General features: G+C 48.1%; 1 protein-coding gene across 1 annotated transcript in view; it reads left to right on the forward strand.

Annotated features, from left to right (window-relative positions):
• The window catches only part of SNX29 (sorting nexin 29), a 502,531-nt gene that overhangs the window by 179,761 nt on the left and 301,773 nt on the right, over positions 1 to 20,997 (forward strand). Inside the window, exon 13 of the mRNA XM_021698163.2 lies at positions 3,955 to 4,037. Within this exon, the coding sequence (XP_021553838.2) occupies positions 3,955 to 4,037 (83 nt within the window). The remainder of the gene's footprint in view (positions 1 to 3,954; positions 4,038 to 20,997) is intronic.

Raw genomic sequence — 20,997 nt, forward strand, 5'->3', positions numbered from 1 at the left:
AACTCTGTTGGTTACAAAAACAACTAGATGAGGTAGGGTGATCTTCAGCTGAGCTGTGTCCTCCTAGAACGAAAGAAGGGGAAAATCCTATGAAATGGAGAAGAGGGAGTTGCTCTAAGGTCTTAATGGACAGGGTGACAAACACCTGTGTGTCCTTGATCAGCGCTGTCCTCCTCACAGCTCACCATGCAGGAGTTGCCAGTGTAGATGGGGTGGAGGTGCCTCCCCCCATACAGGTGATGGGGTGGCCTGCTCCACAGCAGCTTCAACTTTCCTCCTTAGCATTTCCTTAGTAAGTTCTTTAAGGCTTAAAAAAAAAAAAAATACTTAAGAGACTAGATAGTGAAAGTGTTTTTTGCCTGCAAGCATAACTTTGCTATAGAAGATGAGGGAACATAGCAACCACAAGAGAAAGAGGCCAAAAGTAAAAGCCGTATGACCTTATCGCTCAGAGGAGTGTATGGGGTACCGCCCATGTGCACCGCCATCATCATACTCCCTCATGTGCGTGCACACATACACGCTGGGGGGGGGGGTGTAGCAAAGAGGTGAGGCCCCCTGGCTCTGAAGACACACTGCCTGTGAGCTGATGTGCCCAGAGCCCTGCTCAGGCTTTGGTCTTCCCTGCTTACTTGGCCCCTTACCTGTTGAGGCTGATGGGTACCTGGTGGTGGGACCTGTGGTGGCTTGAAGGACCTTGTGGGGGGTGGGGAATGAGCGAGCCTGCACCACCCTTCCCGTATTTTTCACATACTCAGAGGGCCTCGAGCCTTTTTGTAGTCAGGATTCATTTAGATAACTAATGCATTCTATTATCTCATGATTTGTCATATAAAAAAGCATTTTTAATTTGCTAATCATAATAGACCTGTGTAATAAGAATGATGGACTCTCTATGCCTCTTCTAGCTCCCAATTAACGTCCTGTCAGCTGGTTGCAAATTAGTTGTCCAGAGCCTGGGAATTACTTTCTTGGCCTGCTGATGTGCTTTCTTTTTTTTTTTTTAAAGTTTATTTTTGTTAGCAATCTCTACACCCAGTGTGGGGCTTGAACTCATGACCCCAAGATCAAGAGTCACATGCTCTTCCGAATGAGCCAGCCAGGTGCCCCAGTAATGTGTTAAGTTTTAAAAAACAACAACAACAACAAACAACTTGTTGGTGGGGCAGGAGCTCCCTGGTTTTCATAGCCTCCTGCCCCCTACTCCCTCTTAGTCCTGGTTGGTTCTGCTTCTTGGCCTAGCCTGTGGACTGTAGTGGCCATCTAAGTCTGTATTCCATCTTAAGAGAGGCACAGCGGGAGAGGATGCTTTGGAGCCTCAGTGAAAGCAGTGGGCTGGACGGAACTACACACACGTTCACACGCACGCACGTGTGCGCATACACACTCACATGCACACAGGTTGCGCCCATATCAGACTCCTGGTTTTGCTTTTTGCTCCACTGGGGAGACGGGGCCAGGGGCATAAAATCTCTCAGTATGATCTTTGCAACTTCATGTGCATCTGTAATTACTTAAAAAAAAAAAAATTGAACCAAAAGGGCCTCGTCAGGTGTTTTGAGTTTCATTCATAAACAAATCTAGTAGCCTGAAAGTGTTAACTGCCCACAAAAGGCAAACAAGTTCATAGGTACAAAATTGTCTGGGATGAATTTATGGCGCCCAGAGGTGCTCGTCCAGTGGCTTGATGTACTCTGCGCTTTCCCTTCATCTCGTTTGAGATCAGTTTATATTAAAAACCTTGGTTTTAATCTATCACATCTAATTTTGCACATTCTGCCATGTGGAAGATGCTCTGCCATGAACCCTAGTTAAATGAGGCCATAAAGAAATGCAGATAAATTGCTTTCCTTAGTTTTCAGGTCCTATGTGACTTGAATTCACACGTGGAGATGAGGAGTAGGTTGGGATGAGTGACAAGACTCTGCCGAGAGAATCCAAGAAAACACGCTGTATGATCCACGTGTATCGGGGAATGTTTCCCTTCCCCAAACCTTTCCGGGACTTGTTAGTTGCTTAGCTTCAGACGTTTGCTATTCATATCACAGATGGAGGAAGTTGCAGACACCTTTACAAACATCCGTGAGAGGCTGTCTAGGAGGAGGGAGGGAGGTGATGAAGGGACTCTTCTGTGGTTCTCTCTCTAGAGCTTCCGAGATGAATGTAGCCTTCTCAAGTGACACCTAAGTATATGCTAGACTCTGCAGTTGGTGATGTTCTTTCTGCCAAAAGTACAGAAAAGCAAAATAGCAAACACAGGGCTGAAGTGTAGTCAGATACATGGAAAACAATACCTATGATGGGCAGTCGGAAGTTTATACCCGGAGTAAATGTGTGGCGCACATCCGTACCAAGGAGTGGCATTCACATCCATAAATAGGGGAGTTAGAAACTGCCTGTGTGGTGAATTGTTAAAGGAGACAACCCAGTTGCGGAAAAATTTATAATACCCGGTTTCACAAAGTAACCTATATTTGAGTGTATTGGGTTTGTAGTGACTATATGAGTGTAGAGGAAGGCTTGACATATATACACTGGGTTTTCACCACTGGTTACCATGAGGAAGGGGGGTGAGTGGAACAGTGAACAAAGGGAAAAAGACTTCAAACAAAAAAATGAAAGGAGTGTGAGAAATGTTTCATCCAGGGAAAATAGATTTACTTTGTGTGTGTGTGTGTGCGTGCGTGCATGCCTAGAGAGATGATAGCATAACTATAAAAATGTAACTGGGATTGATTTCAAGGTGTTGGGCTTTCAGCTGACTTTTACATTCCTGCTTAAATGTCCTCTGATTGAGTATTTTGTGATGAGCATTTACATTTTTATAAAAGAAACCCAGTCTTAAAGCTGTATTCATATAGAGGAAATGTTCTCTCATATTTAAAGGCACTCAGGCTCAAGACCTTTGGGTGGGAGGAGGAGTAGAGTCAGAAAATGTGGAAGAGGCAACTCTCCCTGTGGCGCTGATGACAAACCAAGTTCAAGTCCCAAAGGAGATGGAGAAAAGCTCTTCTGGGCCTTGGGGACAGAGCGACCTGGGTTTGTGTATTGGAAATGTCCATTTCTTATGACCTTGACCTTGGCCATGTGACCTTAGTCACAGACTTTATCTGTGTCCCAATTTTTCTTTGTAAATTGAGGAGAATACTATTGGGTCATTGTGCCTAATACATGACAGGCATTTAAACATTTTCCCAATGAATGAAGAATGAACGAATGCATGCTTGATTCAGCGAAGTCACTTAGGTAAAGTCTGAGCTGTGTGACACTCAAGAACTGGTAGTTTTCTCCTTCTCATCCTTGTGTTCTTTTCCTCAGCCAGTGTACCTGGGGTGTGAACTTGGTAGAGTAGGGTTTTGATGGAGCCTGAGTTCCATGTTCCATGGTGTAGAGTCTTGTGTGGAGGTGGGTGTGGACTAAGCTACTGCTTGTATTTATGATTCCCTTTCCTCTTCTGTAAAATAGGTGTAATGACACATCAGAAGGCTTAAAGGAGATGATAAAGACTTCACATGATGCCTGGCAAATACTAAATGTTCATTGCATGTAGCCACTAATAAAAAAAGAGTATTCCCCAGGTTGAATAGGTGGTACTTAGTACGTGCTTCCGTAAATGGAGAGAATATTACTGAGTGCCTGACACCGAATAGGCACCTAACAGCTTGACAGATTCAAATAATCCGAGCACAACCCATGTCCGCATCCTGACTTGGTAGGAACTGGATCCAGTTAGCATTTGCTTTCATTATGAATGAACGCTTGTTGCAGGCATTCTGCGAATGTGCCCTTGCTAATGTAGTCTTCCCCAGCTAGGATTTCTAAAACAAAGAATGATTTACTATTTATAAGACGAGCCCCATGTGTTTTTCTTTACACAGATTGCCCCCCACCCCGGACTTAAGTCTAAATTGCCAGTTTTTAAAAATGTATTTTTTAACATTCTTGTACCTGCAGAGAAAACGAGGTGCTCAAAGTCCAACTGAAGAAATACGTAGGAGCTGTCCAGATGCTGAAAAGAGAAGGTCAAACTGCTGAAGGTGAGGGGGAGACTGAGCCTGGGTGGGAAGGGGGCCAAGCTTTTTCACCTTCATAGCCCCTGTGCCTGGTACACAGGAGCCACTCAACATGGGATGAGTGTGTATGCAAATGAATTAGAGAAATAGTGCTGGTCAGAAACTCTGGAAAACAAATTAGATGGAACATACTGCTGTGTATTCTTGGTACATGCATAACTCATGTCCTAAGACTTAGTTGCTGGATTACTAGCAACAGTTGTATTAATTTGTGTGCCTAGGCAGTTTTATGTCTGAGGTCTTGAGATACTTGCTCGGTAGAGAACCTTGCAGCATGATTAAGTCCCATCAGGCCAGTGGTGAAAGCAATAGAACCCCAAAGTGGTGGAGAACCCGAGCTGTGGAATTAGGCTGACCTGGTTCCAACCCCAGTTCTGGGTAAGTTCTTTCATCTCTCCATACCTTAGTTTCCCCATCTGTAAAATGGGGTTGGTTGACAGTCCCTACCTCATGAAGTAATCCATGTAGACTTAGCATAATGCCTGCTATAGGGTACGTACTGAGTAAATTTTAGCTGTTGATATTATTATTCAGAAATACAAGTAGAAAAATGATCACTTGACCAAGATTGCACTCAAGGAGGTGATGGCATATGCTTCGCCTCTCTGCATTTTGGCTACAGTTTAACTGTCACGAATCAACTAAAACTTGTCTCAATTTGGCTGGAAGAAAGTATATTTCACTTTGGCTGAAATGTCTTGCAGCCTTCAGCCAACTTACCATTAAGAGATTTCCTTAAACACAAATGAGCTCTTGGGGTGTAGACATTGTAACAAAGGGGTGGACCCTGCAGGCTAACAGGTCTTGGGAGTCTGCCAAACCTGCATTTGAATCTAGGCTCACCCAGTATAATTTGAGGCATTGGAGTTATTTTGCCATCTGTAAGTGGAAACATCCCACCATTGTCAATGGAGGTCGTTGTGAGGATTTACTGAAACAATGAATGTGAAGTTTCCAGTATGGCACCTGGCCTGTAATTGGTGTTCAGTAAATGGTAGTTATGTTTCTCTGAAATAGAGGGAGACAGGATTGGAGGCAGGATGTGGTTTGCATACTAATAACAGAAAGGCTTGAATTTTGTTTAAAGCTTTTGTGTTGATTATGGTCTCTGTTTGGCTTCACCGTCTTGGTTATTATTATTAATTTTTTATCACATGCCTTGCTTGGTTCCTAATTGGTCTATAACTGTTACCAGTCTAGGGGTTATCATTGCAGAATTAATCATGTCTTCCTCGTGGGCTCATCACTTTTTCAAACAGACACTGCTATTATGGCCCTGAATCCATTTCACCATGTGTTCTGGGGTTGTCAGTCTTTTGACTTTGACTCCCCATCTTTGTTTCCCCAGCACCTAGCTTTTGTAGTTGCTCATTCCATCCATTACGTGTTTTGAATGAGTCGTATTTGTCTACCCTTTACCCTTTCCGGGCAGCTTCAAATCTGTTTCCTTTGGACTTTGTCACCCTGTGAAGAGTAGGTATTTTTCCTCTATTTCAATTTTTTGATTTTTCTTTATTTTTTAGAAAGTTCATTATTAGAGGCTTAGGAGAGCTTATGGGGCTCGTACGTGTTATCTAGGGTGGAAGTGAACTCAGGTCATTTTCCTCTGAATCCCTGGTTCTTTGCCTTACAAAGTTCTTAAACTAGAGTCCACAGAGGGCATTACCTGGGGAACTTACTAAATATGCCTGTTCTCAGGGAGGAAGAGCGCTGCTCTTGTTGGCAGTGGTTTCAGTGGATCTAGGATGGGCCCCACGGCTGCACGTCCAGATACCTGACTCTGATGCACGTGATTCATGGATGGCACCCCACCGCCTTTTGGGAAATCCGTACTCTGCTTGCTCAGAACTAAGGTTCAGGGCAGTAAGAATATTAAACCTAGGAAAAAATAAGCACTGTTTGGCTTGTGTTTGATTGAAAAACATCAACACTCTAAGATATGTTTCAGAGTATGAGCATTATTAGAGTCCTTCCCCTGGCACGTGGGTACCTGGAACCCACAACGTACAGAATAGCTTTCTGCGGCAGCTGTAGTTGCTCGTCCTGAGACACAGCCTGGATGTTCTGAGCCCAAGTTGGGGATGCGCCTTCAGGATGCTGAGACCGCCCTGGAATGGATCGGAGCAGAGACCATGTGGAGGGTCCTGTACTCCTTGTGACAGCAGTCCTTACTGCTGTTCATCACTGTGAAATTCAAGACCATCTACCTTCTCAGTGGGTCATCTGTCACTGCAAGGTTTATCTGAAAGTCCTCGAGTGTGGGCGTGAACTGGTGGCTGCTCTGATGTGACGTAGGCCCTGTAGTTCATGCCTTTCGCTCAGAAACACTAGTGAGCGCCTGCTCTGTGCCAGGCACCGCGGAGCAGTCTCATGAAAAGGTACTCTTTCAAAGAGCTTCAACCTAATTTTCACGTGACATCCTCTATTAGTCAAGCAAATTGGGGCTCACTCCTCCCCAGCTAGTTGCTGACTCATGTTGAACTACTGAGTGTGTGCCCTTGTCAGGCTGTGGTAGCTTGGGGTGTCTTGGCCAGGCTGGGACGGCCAGGGCTGTCTGGGGAGTTGGAGGAGTAGGGGGAGGGAGAGAGGCCTTTCCCATTCGTGATTTCCTTGGCTCCTGGCGTTACAGGGGTGGACATGGAGATGTATACCAGCTTTCTAAATTCTAGGTGGGAGTTCAGAATGCATTTTCCACAATATAAGCCTTTTAGTTTGAGGTTATAAAGATTCTTTTTATCGTTTAGCAACAACTTCTTTATGAAGGTGTGAGCTCTCATCAGTAGGGAAAAGAGTGAAAAAATAATTTGAAGCCCCAAATACCTTCAGGGTTGAATTTATTGCTGTGGCTTGTGTTGGGACCCCCACCTTCATTGTTGTGGAAAAATGCCTTCAGGATTAAAAAAAAAAAATAATGGACCATTAGAATAGATTGTTACAACATTTAATTTTGTAGATCTCAGATTCCCATTGTCGTCCTTTTTTTTTTTTTTTTAAAGAATAGTATTTTCCCTCTAAGAAAATGGAGTTTTTTGTTTTTGTTTTTTTTAAGATTATTCATTTGAGAGAGAGTGTGTGTGCACAAGCAGGGGGAGCGGCAGAGGGAGAAGCAGACTCCCCACGGAGCAGGGAGCCCAATGGGGGGCTGGATCCCGGTACCTGGGGTCATGACCCGAGCTGAAGGCAGATGCTTAACTGACTGAGCCACCCAGGTGCCCCAAAAGTTAAGGTTTAATCAGCAAAATAATAGGATTTTGGGTGGCCTCATTAACTAACTAAAGGAATTTTTTTTCCTAATGTGGTCCAGAAGTGTGAGGTTGGGTTATTCACCACTCGAGTGCTAGTTGGCCTTGCTGAGATCTGATTTCCCAGAAGCTTATGCCTTCCGTTGAATATTTGGATCTCTGTCATCCTGGCGTGTACTGTCTGCTCCCCATCTAGCCTTTGAGCTGTGGCATGAGGGCTGCCATGTCCACAGTGAACTGGCTTGACCGTTAAGCTTGCAGTGCGGCTCTTACTTGGTGTTTAATCGGTTCTGTTAAGGAATTCAGACATTTTTCCTCTCCAGCACAGGGTACTTTCCCTTACTGAGGGAGAGCAGAAGATGGCTCTCCAGACTCATGTTTCCATCTGTGGCTTCTCTGAAGTTTGAAACCTAATAAGTCAAGTTGGCTTCTTGCCTGGAGAAGGCCTTCTGGCAGCTCCCTGAGGGGCCTGAGGAGCAGGCAGACCCACTCAGATACTTGCTAGGGTGTGTGGACAAGACTGGCTCCTTCTCTCAAGAGTGGACTCAAATTGGCCAAGCATGCAGAGAATGATGTGTAATCAGAAGAGCAGTTCATTCAGTGGTTAGTGAGAAAGCAGATGGCAAGTAAACCAGGAGCCCAAATCTGATGCTCAGGCCCATCATTCCTTTGGGCTTACCAATTTGGGGAGCTGGAGTTTCCCCTGATGGTGGCCTGTTGAGTCCGAGAAGGGGGAACTAGTTCGGTGCTTCATCTGTTGAGCATCCTGATGGCTCCCACACTGGGTAAGGGAAAGGTCTCGGTGCTGCAAGCCCATAGAGATGATGTTACCTGGCTCTTTACATGGTCCTTTTTCTTTTTTTCTGGCTTGTGGTTTAACAGGGTTCTGTGCTAGTTCTTTCAGATGGTAGTTGATGGTGAGAGAGAGAATGTGCGTGTGGGGCTCTTCCGTGAGATATTTAGATATTTTGTACTTGTCTCATAACCAGTAGTCAGCAGATAACTTTGTTTCAATTTAGAGATGATCATTAATCTTTGCTTGTCTCCTTTCCCCTCTAGTTCCCTGTAAGACATAGACACAGGATTCTCCAGGAAACTCCAGCTTGACCTGTAGCCACAGTCCCCCCTTCCCTAACAGACTTCCACCCACCCAGGTGTAGACCCAGGGACGCCCCTTGTGAGGGGTTGTTGGGTCTGTAGAATTCTCACCCAGTGTGGACCGAGAGAGAAGAAAGTCCATGGGGGTAGGTAGTTGACTTTTTAATCAACTCCACCCAATTGAGAATCTCACCAACCAGCTCTGAGGTGTGGGGAGTGAGGCTGAGCGTATTTGGCTGGTGGAAGTCTCCACGGGGAAACGCAGCCCCTGGATGGAGGCGCTGTGCTGAGAGCCGTGAGGACCGCAGCTGGGGAGAGGCCTCTTGAGGGGGAAATCCCGGCAGGGCTGCGTCGCGGGCATGGTGTGGCGAGTGGCACCTCCTCCATTGCATCGACCATCTGGAGAAATAAGGAAGGCTTGTTCCGCCAGGGTCTGTGCATCTTTGTCCAAGGTGCCATTTCCTCCTGAGCAAGTGGCCCTGTGTGTGGCCCATGAACAAGACGCTCACAGCCACAACACTGGGGAAACCGGCACTCCAATGGTCCTAGCAGCTCACGGTGGATGTGGGTGGGTGAATGACTTCTGTGGAAGGACACTGTGGACTCCCCTGCACAACTGACAGGGGCCATGTGACCTTTCTGTGACTCCGTTTCTTCCTCTGTAAAACGGGAATTGCAGTAGTGACTTCCTTACGGGGTTTTAGGGAAGATGGAGGTGGGTTAGTACACGGGAAGCAGTCAGCATCCTGTCTGACACCAGGCACTCAGTACATACTGGCCACTGATGCTACGGTCACTACCTCTGCCTCTCTCAGCCCTTTTGTATGATCCTAAAATTAGGATGAAAAGAGTGTGTACTTCTTGGGCTGTTGTGAGGATAAATAGTAATTAAATGAGGTCGTGAAGAGAACATGCCCATATCTGGCTCTGGGATCTAGAAGATGCTCTGGGAGACAGAAGAAGGATGGTCCCCTAGGGACGTCCATGCCTGGTGCCCAGGACCTGTGGATATGCTGCCTTAAGGGCCTTAAGCAGAAGGGACTTACTGGACGTGGCTGAGTTAAGGGTTTTGATGAGGGGAGATGATCCTACTCTATCCAGATGGCCCCAGTGTAATCACGAGGGTCCTTACAAAAGGGAGGAGGGCCAGGGAGGGAGAAGATGTGACAACAGAGGCTGGAGTGAGGCCGGGCCCCAAGCCAAGGAGTGTGGGCGTCTTCCAGAAGCTGGGAAGATCAGGTTCTCCCCTCGAGCCTCTAGAAGGAGCACAGCCCTGCCGACGGCCTGACTGTAGACTGTGAGACATTCGAGACTTGTGGCATCCTGAGCTCTAAGGTAAGAAATTTGTGTTGTTCTAAGCCACGAAGTTCATGGTCGTTGGAGCAGCCGTGGGAAACCAACACAGGGGGTGAGTTGAACTGAGGTATTAATTTCACCCCTGATGGGTATGGGGACCATCGTCATCAATGTCTTACTCCACTTGTAGTGGGAGGTTGAGGTTTCGAAGGTTGGGTGTTGAGTAAGGGGTCCCCAGATGGATGAAATGGGACCTCAGGGAGATCTGTGGCCTTTGAGTGGCAGCACACATGGGACAGGAAAGCCCACTGTCCTGACACGTGCCTGTGCATGGTGTGCTTGTCTGGCCCGGCAACGGGAGCCCTTACCCCAGGCACACACTTGCCCTACCCTGGGGTTGCCGTCACCAGCCCCTGTGGGTGATCACTGTCACCACCTGCTCTGGACACGGGAGGTGAGGCCTCCACGCTGCATGGTGGGGCCTCGCTGTCTGATGGACCGTTGGTGTTACTCTTTCTTGGTGTGGTCGGTGGTGGGGTGGTCAGTGGTGGTGGGGTGGCCCGTGGTGGTGGGGTGCGCAGCTGCGGAGGCCAGTGTCTCAATGTCCCACAGGAGGACCTTCTTACCACGTCTCCTGCTCAACAGAACCTTGCTTGGTGTTGGCTTCTCTTGGGCTCGCCTGGGGAGTGTTTACCTGGGAATCGGAGCTGGCCCTCGGGACTGAGGGAGAGGGCTGGTGCTGCCAGGGACACAGTTCTTTCCTGTTGGACCGGGAAGGCTGGGGCCACTGTCGTTCTCTTGTGTCCATGTGAGGCTGTCGTGTAGAGGGAGGAGCCGAGCTGGGTGGCGGACAGGAGCTGAGGTGTTGGAGCCCCTGAATGCAGCTGTGCTTGACAAGGCAGCCTAGCCTTGAGCTTTCTGTTACTAAGAGCAGTAATTCAACCAATCTCCCCTGCCTGCTTTCAAGCTTGAGTTTGGGTTTCTGTAGTTCATATGCTCATGGCAAACCGTTAGCTCTTTACTGGCTATGGAGTCAATCCTGTCCTTATGAGGGGCTCTTATTTGTTGGAGTCGGTTTTTCTGGATGCTAAAGTGTCTGGTGTGTCTCGTGAGGCTCTTGTCTCTGCCCTCCCTCTCGTTAGGTACCTTCTGCTGTCCTCCTCTGCCTTGGCCACCATATCTTATTCCCTGGGGATGGATTTAAGGCAGCACGCTCCTGTCAGTGGCTCCATTTAATTAATCTGTTGTGGGTTCAGGGATAGAGGGAGAAGAAAATGGCCTGTTGCTGGTGGCTAGTGGAGTCATCAGCGGCAAGGCAGGAGGTACAGTGGGAAGAACCTGACAGATGAGAGAAGCTTGGGAGCAATTTAAACAAAGTTGACTCTAAGAAACAGAAGAAGTTTAAAAGAAACAAAACAAACTGATCCCCTGTTCAACACTGTATGTGCTTCCAGTCCTCACGGGCTTCTGTTTACCTGGGCTCCAAGAAAATAGGGCAGGACAGTTGAGACCCCCTGATTCGGTGGAGATGGATGGCCATGGGCGAGGGGGTCCCTAGAGCCTTCATGTGTCTTGGGCATGTGGGGTGTAACTTTGTGTCCTGCGGACTAAACCATTGCAGGTTTGGGCCATCTCCACTTGAGTGGCCTCACATTCCTGCCCCTGGTGACAGAGGCAAAGCTGTCTTGGTCTGAGGTAGGCTTCTTGGGTTGCAAGGAAGCTCATGACTCTGTGTATGTGCTCCTGTCTGGTTGCAGTAGGGTAAACGTGGAACCTCATGGAAACATAAGATCACATCAGTCTGCTTTTTAAAACCCACTCCAGATCTTTTGATGATGGCCTCTAGTGCTGGCTGTGGTCTGGCTCTTGCCATGTTCCATCCCCACCTCCTCATTTCACCCTGGCCATCAGGCTTTTCCTCAGATGCACCAGACTGGTTCTTAACGCAAGTGCCTCAGTCCCTCTGCTGGAATGCTCTTTCCCGGTGTCTACATGGCTGATCCCAGCCTGTCAGGCAGGTCTTTGCTCAGCAGTCACCTTCTCTGACCACCTTGTGTCATGTTGAATCTTCTTGCTCATTTTTTGTGTTACTTTATCTTCATCACAGAGCTTATCGGTATGTCGGAGTATCTCGATGGTTCACCCCCTTTGGTGTTTGCCATCTGTGCCCTGCACTGCCCTCTACAAACCACAAGAGCAGGGACCTTGTCTGCTCTTTTCCCTGCTGTGTTCAAAGTGCCTTGAGCAGTCCTTGACCCATGGTATGTGCTCCACAAATGTTCATGACATGAATGAAGAGACATTTCAGAGGAGCTGTTGTAGGACCCGGCCGCATGGCACGTAGGTGACGGAAGACCCATGGCAGCTCTGGAGAGCACAGCCGTGGGCGAGTTGAAGGGGCTTCATTCCAGCGGCACACCAGCCATGTGCCAGACCCCATATGACCCTTCCTACACTTGCGCCTCGAAGCAGATTCTTCTCACCACACACAGTTTTGTTTTTTGTAACTACAGTTTACATATGGCTTCCCCTTTCCTTATGGTTTCATCATTCGGAGTTCTTGACTACAAGAGTCGTAAAATCCAGTTTTATCTGGCCTAAAAAAATGTTGAAGTGCCTGTCTTCAGAGATGTCTTGATCCAGGGGTTCCAACAATAACAGGAGTCCCCCCCCCCCCCCATTTCTCAAGTCTGTTCCTTGCTCTCCCCAGTGTTGGCGGTGTATACTGGTATGTGTTTAACCACCAGTCATCTGGGGGAAAAGGGCGTGATTTAGGGTGCTTGCTGATTGTCGTGGTGTAAGTGCTCCCACTGTGGCTGATTCCTGGCTGCCAGCACTGTGTCCCTGAGGGCCGCGCTGGGCTCCTGTGAGCCGCCGTGCCCCAGCCCCCACGCCCCACTGGCTGTCCGATCTCAGGCAGGCATTCTCACGCTGGCAAGAGGCTGCCTGAAGCACCAGGTATAATAATCTCAGCAAACCAGCAGAAGAGCGTGCTTCTCTTCCCCACCAGTTTCCTTGTAAACAGCTCTGCCAGCTTTCTCCCACTTAGAGCGGAGCCATGGTTCTCAGTCTTGGCTCCACATTGAATCCCCTGGGGAGTTATAAACACTCCCCTGCTTGGCCCCTGGGAACCACTGCCTTGGGAGGATACCGCTCTCAAATTAGTGAAGTTCAAGGTCAGCCACTGTGCTACAGATGTGCCAACAGTCTGATCCTGACCAGCGGGAGAGGTCTCAGACCAACTGAGGCTCTGTCTTTGATCTCCAATCCGGGTTTGGCCTCAGAACCTGTCTCCACAGAGGTTCCACCACTTAAGATGGTGGGTGGATAGGGGGGAGGGGTGCAATGGAAGGTGTTCACCGCTGTCGAGTTCACACGGTACTTGTACCGTGCCCATCCCTGGGCCCCCCTCAAGGATCCACGGTGGGTGTCAAGCACATCTCCTTTCTTTCTGTAGTCTTTCCTTCCCCTGCAATCTTGGCTGTTCTCCTTCGTGCCCAGAGTGCCCTCCCTGTGGGCACTGCTCATGAAGCTTCAGTGCATTCTGGCCATGTGCCCCCATCCTGAGCACTTCCTGATCTCTGCTCTTGGCTCATCCAGTTTCCCTTTTTGGGAAGTGCCATTTCCCTTCTCCCTGGTCAGGCCAGATGTTGCATTTATTCTAAGAGCCTGCTCTACTCCTGTCAACATAAAGAAATCTAATTCCACCGATCCTTGAGTTTGTTAAACTGTTGCACTTAAAAGCAACAACCAAGGTCTGGCATTTGATTGCTCACTCTCATGAGTTTGTAATCCCGTCTTCTGGGTGTGTAGTCTCTCTGACCACACAGAGGATCATAGAGACTTCCTTTTGTTGTGGTGTGTGTTGACCAAGTGCACGATAGGTATGTGATAAAACTTTGTTGCCAGACTCCACCCAAGTAATCTTAGGAGTGATTTCAGAGTAATAGGCACATTGGTATAGACGGGAACAGCATTATCTGAGAAAGAAGAAAAGTTTGGAGAAGTGATTTTACTTGAAGAGGAAGAGAAGAATTGTTGTTCTCCCTTTTTCCAGGACTGACCCACACCACTCTGCCTATGGCCCATGGTTGGTCCCACCCAGATGCGGAGGGGTCTGGGGACTGTCATCTCTGCTGGGCGGCTGCTTCCCTACAGGGGAAGGGGAGTAGGGGCTTGTGCCAGTCATGCTGGGTACTCATTTGATGCCTGTGGTGTCTGTTTTTGAAGCCAGTTGTGTGGTTCCTTAAAAGAGACCTCATACCCAATATGCTTATTTTGGGGCTTACACCCTTTGGAGTCTAGGAAGGAGTGCTTGTAAAGGTTTGCAGTAGAAAGAGTGTCCAGGGGCATCTGGGTGGCTCATTTGGTTAAGCATCTGCCTTCGGCTCAGGTAATGATCTCAGGGTCCCGGGATCGAGCCCCGTGTCGGGCTCCCTGCTCAGTGGGAAGCCTGCTTCTCCCTCTGCCTCTGCTCCTTCCCTTGCTCATGCTCTCTTTCTCTTATACGTAAAACCTTCAAAAAAAAGGGGGGGGGGCAAAAATGTGGCAAAGACGTGTCTGTAAGAAATAGATTCCTTTATCAGTCATTAATTGGGATGAAGAGACCATGTTGTACCTACCCATTGTTGAAAGATATTTCTGGTGTCCCCTTCACATCTTGGCTTGTTGATGGTTAGAAAAGATGCCCTTGGATTCACTCAACAGATATTAATTGAACACTGACCATGCGCCAGGCACAGTTCTGGGAATTCTTCTGTGAATGGCCGGTACAAGGTCTACAGCTGACAGCTTAGTGGGGGAGACTGTAAGAAGGTAGGCAAAATAGATCTTTATAAATGATTCTCTAGGAATCACCTAGAGAAATCTTTGGTTGACAGTGGAAGAAAAGGTCCCATGCATTGTGTACCTGGAAGGTCCTAGACCCTGTGCCAGGTTCTTAGCTACAGCATCTCTGCAAGGTTGGTGCTCTTGTTATCCCCATTTTATAGATGTGGAGAAACCAAGGCTCTCAGAGATGGATGTGGTCAAGGCCACCGTATTAGGGTTGTCCAGAGAAGCTACTGCATACACACATACTTCTGTAAGCACATGTGTATGTGCATACACACATACATGCAAATATGTACATGTAGAGATGTGTATCTGTATACAGGTCTATGTACACGGACCTGCCTACATATCTGCCTATCTAGATTGGATTGATTTAAGGAACTGGCTCATGCTATTGTAGAGTCTGGGAACTCGAAAATTTGGAGGCTGGCAGGCTGGAGACCCAGGGAGGGGTTGTTGCAGTCCTGAGTCTGAGGCCATCTGGAGGCGGGATTCCTTCTGGGGAGCTCAGTCTTTTCTCTTAAGGTCTTCAGCTTAAGGCCTGCTCCCCTTCCATTGGTTGAGGTGCACCCACATTATGGAGAGGAATTTGCTTCACTCAAAGCCTACTATTAAAATGTTAATCTCCTCTAAAAAAAAAAAAAATACCGTCATAGTGGCATTCAGACTAATGTTTGACCAAGTACCTGGGTGCCATGGCCCGGACATGTGGATACGTGAAATGAACATGCCAGTCTTCTGCCTAGGAAAAGGCCAGGCCAAGGTTCTAGCCAGGTCTAGGCTCAGTGCTTGCTTTCCCCGCACCCCTACACCTCTGTTCTCTTGGCAGTGTCCTGCATGGTAAGATCTGTTGCATTGTCCTGGGCCTCAAAGTTGGTGGTGTGTAGACGCTGACCAGGAGCTGCCTGCCTGTGTGGGGCGGTCTGGGGTGGCGTGGCATCTGCCCCTTCACTTTATCCAGGGAAAGCTCTGCTCCCTTCCCCTCTTCTCCCCGGAAGACTGAAACCTGTTTGTGGGCTGCCAGCCACAGGGGGAGCCAGCTCAGAGCAGGGGGGCCTTGGAACTGGCCATCAGACTCAGGGAGACACCACTTCTCTGGAGCGGTGGAGACCACGCATGCTACTTGCACTTTTTTCCTTCTTCAGTGAAGGCTCCTCCTTCTACAACGAAAGGAGAGGAGATGCGTGGAGGGAGGCCACTGTAGAGCATTGAGGGGAGGGCAGCCGTAGGTTTTCCAGCTGGTGGGATCTGGGTTGAACTGCCGCACTTTGACTAGTTCCAAATTCTTGGAATAAGTTTATTTTTTTTTTATTTTATTTTTTTAAGATTTCATTTATTTGTCAGCACAAGCAGGGGGAGTGGCAGGCAGAGGGAGAAGCAGGCTCCCCGCCGAGCAAGGAGTCCGGTGCCAGACTCGATCCAGTACCCTGGGATCATGACGTGAGCAGAAGGCAGATGCTTAACTGACTGAGCCACCCAGGCACCCCTGGGAATAAGTTTTTATCGCAGAGCTTCTGTGTGTTCATTTGAGGAGCAGAGATGATAATGTTGACTTGATGCAAGCATTTGAAGTTTCAAAGGGATGACATATGTCAAGTGCCAGGCAACTGTTGATGTTATTTTGGATTGGAGATGCATTCTGAAGGGTGTCCAGGCTGCAGAAGGTTAAGGCACATTAGCAGAACACCTGTATGTTAATTTCTGAAAGTGGGTGAATAATTGTGGTGATAATTGTAGAGTAAATCTCCTTGAAAGCTTTGCAGTCCTGGTAAAACAAAATTTGTGTGATGAGCTGGTTTACTGACCTTTAAATCACTATCTGAACCGGTAGCTCGGTATCTGGCCCCTTAGGCAGTGCTCAGTACGGCAGCACCCAGGGAGCCATTCCTGGGACAGTGGCCCAAATTCTGAATTTTTTTTTTTTTTAAATGACAACTTACTAGAAAAGTCTGGGGAACAAGATACCCAACACCCAGTGTACTCACCATCCAGATTTAACAGATAATTTTCCAGATTTATTTCAGATCAATAAAAATAAGTTTTAAGTGTCATTTGGGATATCCTTATGATGACATCCATGTGTTTCCAGATGAACAGTGGTGGGTGGCCCGGCTTGGGTGGCCTGCCTCACTTAAGCTAATCCTGAGAATTTCAGAGGAGGGTTAGAACGTGGATGAGCCAAGCCAGGCTCCTCACATGCCCACTTGTGGAAGGGGGTGAGGTGGGAGCAACTTTTCCTATCATACAGGGTTGAGAATGGGGGAGGTACACCCCTGAAATAAGGATGGGTACTGATGTTAGGGAGCAAGAACACCGAGGGCTGTGCAGCTGGAGAGACGTGGGAAATGGAGCATCTCCGGAATTGTTGTTTAGGAGAGGTTTGGTGGTTTTGTTGGTTAGGGCTTTGGAGATATTGTCTTGACACTGCATCCACATAGCATGAGCTCTGTTTTGGTTGAATTTGTATGTTCATTTGGGCTAGTGTATCAGGTGGACTAGGTTTGGCTGCATTAAAAAAACAACAAAAACCCAGTCAACAGTGACTTCCACAAGATTTTTCTCTTATCTAACACAAGTCTGGAAACAAAGTCTCATCTAGGGCTAGTGTGATGCTTTTATGATCATCAGAAATGCAGACTGCTTTTTCTTTGTGCTCAACCACCTTCAGTACACAGTGTTTTATCTTCTTGATTGCCTCATGGTACCCATATGGTGGCTGGTGTTCCAGCCATTACATCTGTATTTCAGGCAGGTAGAAGGAGGGAGTGGATAAGGGCAGAACGTGCATTTCACAGCCGAATTCTATAAGGATTTAAAGCTTGAAGGATAATCTTGCTTTAAGGAACTTCTCAGGATACCCCCCCCCTCCATAACTTGTACTTACAACTCTTGGGCCTCCCCTAATTGCAAGGAAGGCTGAGAAATGTGATGGCTTAATTGGCACATAAAGGAGGGATCATGAATATTGGGTAGGCAGCGGCAGTCCCTGCTCCAGGTGGCTTTGGGGAAGGTGAGGCTGATGGAAACTCTGTGGGAGAAGTTGGGGGAGGGAGCTTGCCAAGGCTCCTCCCACCCCCCAAACCAGCCCTCAGTGCTGTCACTATTGAGAGAAGCTTCATCAGAGGTACAGAGGTCATCATTGCAAGAGGATCTGGTCCCGGTTTCTAGAAGTGCCCATGTCTCTCTGGGGACTGCCATAAAGGATAACGGGATAACGTTTTATTTGCTCAACTTGATTTCATCCTCTGCAGGATGCTTTCACCTCCTAAATCATTGCAAGAGCAATTGCCTGGAAATACCAAGTATCGATTCGTGATTTTTGTTCATTTATTTTTTATTGTTTGGTGGGAAATGAAGGCCCAGAAACAGAGCAGGAGCACTCGCGGGGCCTCAGCTCCCCCTGCGGAGGTGGAGGCCCAGGCCAGACGTATATTTATCATTGTCTCTGTCCCTTTTTAGGGCCGCCTTGATGTTGCGATTGTTGTGCAGTTTGTCAGTCAGTGTCTTGTTTGGTGTCCACGTCCTCTCCTTCCAGGAAGCTGACAGGTGGCTTGTTCTGTTAAATGCCACTTTGGTTCTGAAAGCTGCTGTTAGAAGTTTCTAATTACAGCTTTCATCAGGCATCCGGTCAATTGTGCTTTGCTTGAGTGGGTAATGATGCCTTGTACCTCAGATGAGAGTGAGTTGTCTAAGTGTTTTTTTTCTTGGACTGAATAGAAAAATAGACATGTTGTAAAGAGATAAAGCTGATCTCCCGATCTGGGGTTATTTCACTGGTTTACAGCCTCAGTTTCACTCTGCGTTTCTGTAGAAATACACTCCCTCCCCCCACATCCTCCATGGAGTGCCTTCTCACCTGTGTGCCTTCTATTCACTCTGTCTAGAATCTCCCTGCTGCCCGCACACCCCCATTCACGGGCATCACCGCCCCACCGTCAGTCCCTCCAGCTCTGTAGTATTGCTGCCTATTTTGTACTTTAAAATTTTTATTTCTTCCTTTCTTTAGTGACCCATTCCATAAACCAGGGTGTGTACTTCTCCAGAGTAGGGACAGACTTGGTTCTGATGCCGTTGTGCAGCCAGCTTTGGAAACAGATGCCTGACCCCTGGTAGGTGGGGAGCAGTGGGTGATGAGCAAGTGAAGGAATGAATGTTGTTGAGCCCCTTAGAATAATAGCTAGCGTGGATCAGGCATCCTATGGCTGGCCCTGCTCTAACTGCTTGATAGGCAACCTTCCTGTGAGGCCAGTACTATTCCCATCCCCCCATACGGGTGGAGGAAACTGAATCTTTAAAAGGTCAGAACATGCAGTGGGGCCACAGTGGAGGAAAGCCCCTGCCGTCCCCGTGTAAGCACTTGATTGTTGTTACTGTCAGCAGCATGGTCCGGGGCTTTGCTCAGGGTGCACGGCGGGTAGATGCTGGGGCGGATCGTTGGTGTCCCGACACAGAAGTGAATGACGCACAGTGTGCACCCCTCTGGAGCCCACAGACTGGGGTGACTGGGTGGGCCCCAGGAGAGGGGGCACCGGAATTTCTTGCAGCCTTCCAAGCCAGTGGGCAGGACAGGACGGGCTATGGACATGGAGCCATGCGCCAGGCTTCCTGGGTGCGCTCGACCGCAGTAATTGGGAGGCATTCTGGGTACGTGCTGTACCTGAAACTTCTCACCTTGCTGCTCTCCCCATTACTCTTGCCTTTCTCTCAGATTCATAATCTCCCTTTTCCTGGGACCCAGTCCCTCCAAAAACACCGTCCTCCTCTGCAGGTGGAGCCAATTAGGCCAAACTCAGCTCGATCTTTAATTACTTGTGCCTTCATTTGCATCCGGTTTGTCTCATTGTCCAGCTACGAGCCGAGTGCAGGGGTCCCACCTGGGCAACCAGGAACGGTGCCTGCACAGTTTGAGGCCTTGCTTCTGTGCTCTTGGTTTCCTTCTGAGGAGTAAAATGAAGGATTTGGAATAGACAGTAAGCAAACGTACACCCATGGGCCAAAAGCAGTCTGCTGACCTGGTAGCTTGCCTAAAAATTGTTTTTCAGCAACTTTATGGTTTGAACAGCAGTTTGTGTTTTCTTGTTAAAAAAGAAACCATTTGCATTGTAGAGCAGGTAAGAAGAAAAGATAAGCAGAAAGGGAACGAAAAAGAAAAATCACAACCTGTCAGGCATCACTAATAATCGGGAGCGTATCCTTCTAGATAGGCGCGGCACCTTGCCACGTGACCTCTCATGGGAGAAACCCTCCCCCACCTGAAGATTTGAGTGATCTCTGACCCCGTACAACACACGGACCTTATGGGCTAAGAGAAAAACTGATGGCATTAGAAAAACCACACACGATAAATAATTTAACAGTAAAGTCAGGCAGCAGTACGGTACGAACGTGAATTACATCAAATGTCTGTCAGCGACCGGTCACGTGAGTGCCGAGTGCCAGGGAACAGGGTTTGATGGGGTGCAGGCTGGCTGCTTGCTGTCTTTCCTCCTTTCTTCCCTCTTTTCCAGAGTAGAGTGGGACAGTGTTCATGAAGGCAGCCAGTACTGGAAAGTGTTAGAACATGAAGGTGAGACCATGGGTTTGGCCCAGAAAGTCCTAGCTTTGCCCTTCGCCGGCAGTGTGACCATGGGCAGGTTACTTGGCCTTTGTTTCTCTGCCATTGTGTTTCAGTTTGGGTAGTTTCTGTTGGTAAGTCTTCAAGTTCACAAACCTTTTCTTGTGCACTTTCCCTATGACATGTTCATGGGGCTACACCGAGCTGCGGGAGATAACTGAGAAATAGTCTTTGTTTTCCATCCCGATGGTCAGGTGCCCGGCAAGAAACATTGGTGTTTTTCTTGCTAAAGAAGGAAGAATGGCTGTGAGGGCACACAAGCCGTTTCTGCCAGGCTTCTGAACTAGCAGCTCCTTTGCCACGGGGGAGGTGGTGGTGCTGGCTTTGCCTGCTGCAGCAGTAACGGGGGCAGCTGCAGGAGGGGACTGGGGAAAAGTAAAATGTGAAAGGTGCTTTCTGCCCAACACTTGTGAAACTGTCCCTGTCAGAGTGAACCAGGAGAAACAGGAGTCATCCTCCTCTTGATGTTCAGGCAATAAGGTGCCAATCTCTTTGTGTCCCGTGCTTATTTGTGCTGTGAATCTAGGGTGCCCTTGTAACGTGCAAGATTGGATTGACCTTGGACAAAGGGCCTATTGATCAGCTACTGGTCAGTGCTGTGAAAATTGGATTAAACTAGAATTGAGACCCAGGTGTGAGTCCTGACTTAATGCTCAACTGGTGTCCTTTTGGGACGGCTTTCCCTCAGCCTTTCCATCTGTAAGATGTGGACAGTAACCGCCTGGTACAGTGAACAGTTTCACATGCTTAAGTCTGAAACTACCCTTTCGATATCCTTTGGTCTCCCATTGGGAGGGGAGAAGAAAATCTGCTTGGTTTCTCATGACTTGGTATTACTCTT

The sequence above is a fragment of the Neomonachus schauinslandi genome, chromosome 5 (genome assembly GCF_002201575.2).
Source record: "Neomonachus schauinslandi chromosome 5, ASM220157v2, whole genome shotgun sequence".
NCBI classification, from domain to species: Eukaryota; Metazoa; Chordata; class Mammalia; order Carnivora; family Phocidae; genus Neomonachus; species Neomonachus schauinslandi.